At 32.1% G+C, this 8,020-nt stretch overlaps 1 protein-coding gene across 2 annotated transcripts; it reads right to left on the bottom strand.

Annotated features, from left to right (window-relative positions):
• Nucleotides 1-909: 909 nt before the first annotated feature.
• LOC145091572 (auxin response factor 9-like) lies at nt 910-5,045 on the bottom strand. Of its 2 annotated transcripts, none has more exons than XM_079029316.1 (13): nt 4,573-5,045; nt 4,243-4,346; nt 4,003-4,098; nt 3,745-3,801; nt 3,519-3,671; nt 3,256-3,431; nt 3,000-3,164; nt 2,791-2,904; nt 2,623-2,695; nt 2,385-2,538; nt 1,778-2,292; nt 1,517-1,704; nt 910-1,431 (listed from the first exon to the last, which is right to left on the bottom strand). In XM_079029316.1, the coding sequence occupies exons 1-13, from the start codon at nt 4,640-4,642 to the stop codon at nt 1,311-1,313; spliced, it is 1,986 nt and encodes a 661-aa protein (XP_078885442.1). In that variant the 5' UTR covers nt 4,643-5,045; the 3' UTR covers nt 910-1,310. The 2 variants fall into 2 exon arrangements, with proteins under 2 accessions (XP_078885442.1, XP_078885443.1); XM_079029317.1 differs by having other exon boundaries at nt 4,606-5,044.
• Nucleotides 5,046-8,020: the final 2,975 nt, after the last annotated feature.

Below are 8,020 nucleotides of genomic sequence, written 5' to 3'. Positions count from 1 at the left end.
TTGTATAGACTGATCATTGGGTAACCCAACTAAATGAGATCTTGAAAAATTGTTTAAAGTAGTGAAAAGTAATTTATCACAACAAATGTGATCTAAAGCCCCCGAATCTATAATCCATGTCGAATGTTCTTTATTTGAACCCGTAACAACATTGAATGCATAAAAAAAAACATGTTTTAATGTTCTTTATTTGAACCCATAACAACATTGAACGCATAAAAAAACATGTTTTCCATGAGAATCAAGAAAATTACCTGATGTATCCATAGCACCATGAGAATCAAGAAAATTACCTAATGTATCCATAGCACCATCATTAAGAACAAAATTAATCCGAGTAGAATCATTTATGTTGACCTTTGATAAGAGTTTAAGGAGTTGTTTGTACTGATTAGGTGAAATGCCTTGATTATTGTATGGAGTATTATCAACAACGTTGTGAGAGTGGATTCAAATTTCTTTGACTTTGTAAATTTGAGCAGTGGATTCAAATTTCTTTGACTTTGTAAATTTGAAATCAGATAGAAAACCGATCCATCTAGGGCTATGTGGATTCAAATTTCTTTGACTTTGTAAATTTAATTCATGCTTAGAACTGATAAGATTTCTTAATTTAGTGATGACGATCAATTGTAGTAGGCCTCCAATGCAAGTTTAGGACAGTGTAAAATATATTTTTCTTGTAGCGACCCTGAACTGCTGTTGAAACATTTTACATACATCGTTCACATTCCTGCATCATGACATGATACATATCCAACATGTAGAATCTTTAGATACATCGTCAAGCACTTTTTATAAGAACCATATAACACATTCAATTTTTAGCTTGTTACTCTCATTATCAATAAAAACAAGAAAATGGCACTTGGTAAAGGTAAGAAGTGAAGGTAAAGGAAATTACAAAGATACACCAAAAAACCAGGAGATTTTTACCTATTAAAGCAATAATAAGATTATATACAATCACAAGAAAACTAAAAAAAAACAACTCCCCATCAGCATTAAAACGTCCAAATACCTCTCTCTAATATACACATCATCATCATCATCATCATCATATCTTACTACTACTCCTAATATCTTCTTCTTCCTATTCCTTCAAGAGCACAGGGTCAAGTCAGTCACTCTTTTTTCTACCAAATTACCATCCATATCCCCGACCCCTCTTTTATCACCCGCTTTTTGTCTTAAAACCCGACAGGACACCCACCCGAAATATATATTTTTTTTCTTAAAAAAAAAAAAAAAAAGAAAAAGAAACTAGCAAGGGGAACATTAATTAATTAACACCACTCCACTCTTGTAAATCATTTTTCAATAGCTTCTTCATTCTCTATCTGCTGCTGCTGCTTATAACTTCCCGCCCTCATTTTCTTCACATCCTGACTCGAACATATCAAGATCCTTTTCACCATGTTACAAAACTCCCTACACAAATCACCACCATAAAATATATAAATTCATTCTTTTGTTTTATTTTTTTTTTTTTAATATTTAAAAAAAAAAAACTTACGGCCATGGATCGTCACCCATCAACATCATGTCACCTTCATCATCAGTAAACACAATTTCCCATTGGTTCCTTGGGCGTAACTCTCCCTTGATCTCAAACATTTCTTCAAGTTCATCAATCAACTCATTGTACCCTTTTAACACTGTTAAATCAACTGCACGCCCCACTGCGATCCCTTGCATTTGAACCTTTCATTTTTTTCATATATATTATTATTATAAAATTATCATAAAAAAATTTATAGAATAATTAAGTGCGTACCTTGGTACGACTACGTGTAGTAGTAGTAGTACATGTGGTTTGTTTGCTTTGAACTTCTTTTGGGGACACATGCAACTTTTCTTGTTCTTTGTCTGATATTACAGCTGATAAAGTGCTTGCCACCTGTCCTCCTTCAATGGAGGATTGTGGTGGTTGTGGTTTCTCAATATTAGGGATCTTTAAGTCGAAACCAAATATTCTACAACTTGAAACATTTTCTGATTTCTTTTTTTCAACTGAATGTGATTCATTTGTTGTTTGTTTGATGGATTCACGAGGTGAGTAAGTTGACCAGGCTGACAGACCTTGACCTTGACCTTTTCTATCTTCACCTTCATCTCCATACATGTTTCTAGAAGCTTTTACTGGAGAAGATGACGATAGCCAACCAACTTCCATTTGAGTCCTTAAAAGACACCCGTTTTTATCAACTCTTTGCCCTTCAGGGGTACAACTTAATTGGGCTGAATCATGTGAAGGGTTCCAAACAGTTGATACTGTTGAACATGTAGGCTCTACAACACAACATAATAAACTACAAGTTAATATATTAATTATATGGAAAAAAAGTGTTTTTATAAGCTAAAAAAAAATCATTTTTACTCACCAAGATTAGGGATCTCCATTGGAGGTCTAGGCCTCTTGGTTTTTGGTGCAACTGGTTGAGGTATACTTGTGGGAACAGGAGCTACAAAAGTTTCAATCTCCCATGGAGAAACTCTTTCAGGTCTCATGATAGATGCAGATTCATCCCATTGGACCTGAATTAGTCAACAAAAAAGTTTGACCATGTTTAGTTTTTTGAATCTTCACTTCTTTTTTTCTAAGTGAGAGAAATTATTAACCTTTAAAGAACGCCATTTAGAACAGTTCCATTGAGGAGATATGTCTTCAACTCCAACTATTGTGCCTGTAAACCTGATCAAATGAAGGAAATTTTTAATTTTTGTGCATCCAAATGTAAAAAAGATTAAAGACCCGGATTAAAAATATTTCATAAATTTATGGGTTACCTTCTTTCTGGAGAATCCTCGCCCTCAAACCGCATCTTGAATCTCATGCCAACAGTAAACCCATTGTTTACAGCTTCTATATACTTGTTTAACCCTATGATGAACTGACTTGTCCTGAATAATTTTTTACCATATTGTAAAAAACTAAAAAGAACTTCTTTGTATAGCTAGAATCAAAAATCAAGATTCACTTTTTTTCTTTAATTTACCTTGGCTTGTAGTAAACTGCAAACCGGGTTTGAGTTGAAACAGCATGTGATGCGGTTGCAAGCACTCCAAGATGCATGCTCTGGCTTGAAATTACTGAAGAGGGCATGGAGCTTTGTTGGCGAGCTTGGCGTCTAACTCCAACACGTAATTCCCCATTCTCCCCTCTATTAACCAGATTTTTATCAAGATCAAGATAAATTTTTCTTGAAAATGGAGGGTAGAATAGGGAAATAAGAAAAAGAAATCCGTACGTACCTAAGGAATACGAAGGAATCTCCAGCAACTAATCTCTTATTCGTGACAAAAGTACTCCATCCTGTTGTAAGCAGATGCCTTCGTGGTTGACCTCTGAAGATATGTTTAAATCGCCACTCGGTGCCATGTAGATCTGTTGCTGCTAACTCCTGAGTAGGCGTAGCTTGTGTCATGTCCTGAAAGTATAAGATTTTGGTGAATTGGAGCATGAAAAAGAGAGTAGAGAGAGGAGGTGGAGGGTATAGAAGAACAAGAGAGTTTACCAATGGAGGGAGGCATTCATTTGCATGCTTCCGGAGGACTGAAAATCCACCATGAGTACTCGTGTCTGAAGCTGTTAAGACTTTGCAGAAAGAGTGAACAGTTGGCCTCACAGGCTCGGCTAGAGATTCATCAGGACTTGTTGGATCACTTTGCTGTGTATATGTTTACAGAAAAGTGAGAAAAAATAGAAACTTAAAAAAGTAAGTTTTATATGTATATGCTTACATCTATCTCAGGCAGTAGAGTGATTTGAGCATAAACTTCATCTGTGTCTTGTTCAGCCTACAAAGGCATAGAAGAATTATAGTATGAAATTTTAGAAAATAAAAAAGAAGCCCAGTAGAGGAATTTAACATTTTTAACTACCAAATACAACCATATATTTTGATTCGCTTCCTACCTTTTAAGCAATTAGACATAATCTAAATTTAAAACCTCAATCGATCCGAAAAATATATATTGTAAAGGGAAAATATTACATACCATTAGCTGAGTATGAACAACACGACAAAGAATCTTTGATTTGAGGTTGAAGAGAGGAATCCTCTGATTTAATTCCTGATTTGTTGAAGCCTCTAACTGTACAAAACCCACAAATAGCAAAAGAAAATTAGATAAATAAAGCCAATTACAGTTAAGAAATTAAAACTTGCATATTAAGAGAAACTCCAACAAACAGAGATCTGAAATTTTCAAGCCAAGAATAAGAAATCTTTCACATACTTGTTCCATGTGGCCTTGAGGAAAGTAGAAAACTCTCTCTCCATCCCTTGGAACATCCACTAGTGGGCCCGCACATGCCTTCCATAGCTCCTTATACAGCAGATCTTCACAAAATTAAGAATCACATCATAATCAAAATTTAGAAGAAAAATAAAAGAAACTTACATCAACAGTCAGTACCAACGTGAAAAGAAAACAGGAACAAATTACTACCGTTAGCATAGAATAGTAGAGAAATGAAAACCTCAAATCGATAATTAACTTAATTGGGGAAAGAGGTATATGCATATAATTTGTAGCATAGATACATAAAAGCGAGGAAATTTTAACCATGTTTAGCAGGAAACCGCGAAGGAGTTTCACCTTCAGGTGAGAGAAAGGATGACCCTCGATTATCCATGGTTAAAAAACTAAATTGAACAGCTCAGACCGCAGAAAGTATTCTGAAACACAAATCTCCGGGAAATTAAACCTCCAAAATCATGAATTTTTCCGCATTATATGCATAAACCAGTGATAACGGCAGCCTTTCAATAAATCTCGCTTTTATGAGGAAATTTAACCAGGTAGATGAAACCCTAAACCGTCAATCTTCGGTTACAAAGTACACAGATCGGAAAACGGAAGAGATGATGTTCAGCTCCAGAACTCTGTTTCTCTCTCTAAAAACACAGTACCTCTTCCTCTTTCTCTCACTACAATCCAGGAAATGTGAAAACGCCGTTACTGAACCCTGAAAACAAGTTAATATACGCCTTGATTTCTTCTCTCTCTAAAACTTCCACTTTCTTTCTCTCTCTCTCTCTCTATAAGCCTGTGTTTGTCTCCTTTCTTGGTGGTGTGTAGTGCGTGAAGCTAACCTAACTAACCATGGTTGAGTTTGTGCTTTTTTTAGTCCTATGTTGAGTTAACTTTTTGTATTTTCATTTTTTCCAGTAAAATACAACTTTTATTACAAGATATAGATAGATAATTATGATAACTTTTATATAGGATTTTCTGGCTCTATAACCTTGTCTTTTTCGATACATTTCTATCATCAAATTATCTTACCATATGTATCAAGAAATGGTTTATTTTTATTTTTTAAAATGTTGAGACATGTGAAATGTATATCTATAGGTAATAATTTATTTACATTAATTACTCCTTTTATGATGCTGCTTATGTTTTTTATTAAGTAAATAAGATGTTTTTCTCATGATCTTTATATGGTGACCAATTAATAGTTTTAAAATCTAAAGTAAACGTTATATTTGGTCCAACCAACCTAAAAATGTAGTTATGAATTTCTTTTTTTCATGGAAAATAAATAACATTTTATTCCCATCTAATCTCTTCAAAAATTAACTATTAATTAAATATTCTAAATATAAAAATTTCAAAACGTAGTATCACAATCTTTTCATTATGGACTACAATTGGTTTTAATGATATATTGTAATAAGTGTTAATATTTGGGTCGAAAAATATGTAGTATGTTATATATTTGTTTATGTTTATTCATTATGGACTATGAGTATATATTAGTATTAAGAACAAGTGGGTTTATGAGATGTAAAGGTGGGATTAATTAGTGATGTCACTCGCTCTAAGAAGGATAGTATATGTCAAAGGTTCGATTGACGGACATTATAATGATCCTTATAATCATCAAAACTAGTTGTAAGACTCATGTATTATATGGATTAATTTAAAATATATATATATATATATATATATATATATATATTAAAATATTTGAGATTTTTGAATTTATAAGAAAATAAGAAAAATAATGATTTACTGTAATGGAAATGTCTTTTTATCTTTTCAATTTAAACAAATAATTTAAATAAAGAAAATAAACTAATGAGTTTTAATTTTGAGAATTTTGAAATTAAAAGTTAAGTTTATTAGTGAAATTTAATATTCATTTATTACTACATTTATTACAATTATTACACTAAAATATTATTTGGAATTTAATAAAAAAAAAAACTTTCATTTATTAGAGAAGATTGAAAAAATGAAGATAATAGGACCACTTAAGATTTAAATTTCATAAATTAATTATAATTTCATTAAATGGAAAGACTGACTTAAATTAGGGATAATTAAGACAATCACAATAATTTGAAGATATAGACAAAAGATCACATTTTTTATGGATCCGGTAATTACAAATTTATCTTATTTGAATCATATACGTACAAGAAAAAATCATTCTACCCATCATCATAATGTTCAAGATTGTCATTTTTCTACTAAAAGACGTTAATATGACTTTGTATTGAAATCTTTTTTTGGTATTTGATAAGATTTACTATTGGTTGTATCTTAACAACCAATAACATGGTGTCTTCGAAGTTGTCCTTTATGTAGGTTGTGAATAACTAAATATCATGAGTGGATGCCTACAACATTCGAGGAAACCACATACATGCAAAACAATCAAAAGACCAAATGAAAAATTATAATCAGCAAGAACACACATAGAGAATTGTCTAACAAACAAGGAAAAATAGATACTTATACAGGGAGGAGAATATAAGTTTCATCCCTTAACCCTATAAGATCATAATTGATTAAGATAAGATTCTTAATCAATTATTTAAATCAAATCTCAAAATATAAAATTTTGGAAAAAAAAAATGTGTTTTTTAGGCCTTAAACGATCCCGGATGGCTGCAAAACACCACATGTCATGGAAGAGCTATGAGTTCTTTTAATCGGCTCATTTTATATGTTGTGTGGGAATTTCATCCAATTCTAAGATTTTGGATCACTTCTGCGTATTTATCGCTGATGTCGTCATACTTTCATTCATATTAGTGTTGATGTCATCAAGTCATGGAGCAACACTTATACCACCTGAATCACAAGAAATATGTAAATATACTATATAAACATATAAAATCATAAAAACTAAGATTATTGTGCAACCAATCGAAATGAAAAATAGCTTAAATCGGTCTTGATCATTCATTTAAATGTATATCACTGTTTCAGGACGCTTCTCCAAATTGTAATAATACAAAGCGAGTTTATAAAATGATGCCCTTGGGGGCCCCTCAAAATTTTAGATGCATGTTGTTTCCCTCAAAATTTTAGATGCAGTCGGCCGAGCAGGTACCGAGTAACGAGTTCTACAACCTTGACTTATACTACTAGTTGAAAAGTTTCTTTGCATTTGAAGCTTTGTAGATTTCGTCCTTTTTAATAGGTTAAGGTTGTATGACGGAGTAGGTGCATATATCGGGTCCAAACAAGGTGATTTATCAGACATACCATATAATGGTGTTTTTGTGTATGTGTATTCATCATCTGGTCTTTCAATTTTTGTATCATTTTTTTCAAGGTTAAACATGCATATATAAAAATATATTAGCTCCTAAATCCTAATAAGAAAGTAAATTGATATCATCCACCAACAGAAGTACTTCTCGGTAATCTGTATCATCATCTTCAACAACATCTATGTCAACTTTATCAACATCATTGTCGTTTGTAGGAACAAGACTATCACATATAGTAACATCATCATCATCAACATACTTATAACAACCACAACAATTTCCAACGGATCATTATCTACCATATACAAATGTATAACATTTGAAACTTATTAAATAACTTTTTTCAAGTGTTTCACATCACTTCCATCAATTATCTTTTTAACATCTTTCATTGTTGGATTTTGGAAAGATAAATCAATGTTAGGTTTGTCTTTCAAACCTATTTTTTGTTTGCCCAAATATAACAAATCATTAAAATTTATATCTGATGGAATTTGTAC

Source organism: Lactuca serriola, chromosome 3, assembly GCF_051521515.1.
Source record: "Lactuca serriola cultivar US96UC23 chromosome 3, Lser_US96UC23_V15, whole genome shotgun sequence".
In the NCBI taxonomy this organism is placed as follows: Eukaryota; Viridiplantae; Streptophyta; class Magnoliopsida; order Asterales; family Asteraceae; genus Lactuca; species Lactuca serriola.
This window is presented reverse-complemented; position numbering and strand designations above follow the sequence as displayed.

Excerpts from the sequence above, each read along its gene's own strand:
- LOC145091572 (XM_079029316.1), bottom strand. The coding sequence starts at position 4,642 with ATGGATAATCGAGGGTCATCCTTTCTCTCACCTGAAGGTGAAACTCCT. Across the intron at positions 4,347-4,572 it reads GCGGTTTCCTGCTAAACATG|ATCTGCTGTATAAGGAGCTA; the intron begins GTTAAAATTTCC and ends AATTTTGTGAAG. Across the intron at positions 4,099-4,242 it reads CTCAAGGCCACATGGAACAA|TTAGAGGCTTCAACAAATCA; the intron begins GTATGTGAAAGA and ends GGTTTTGTACAG.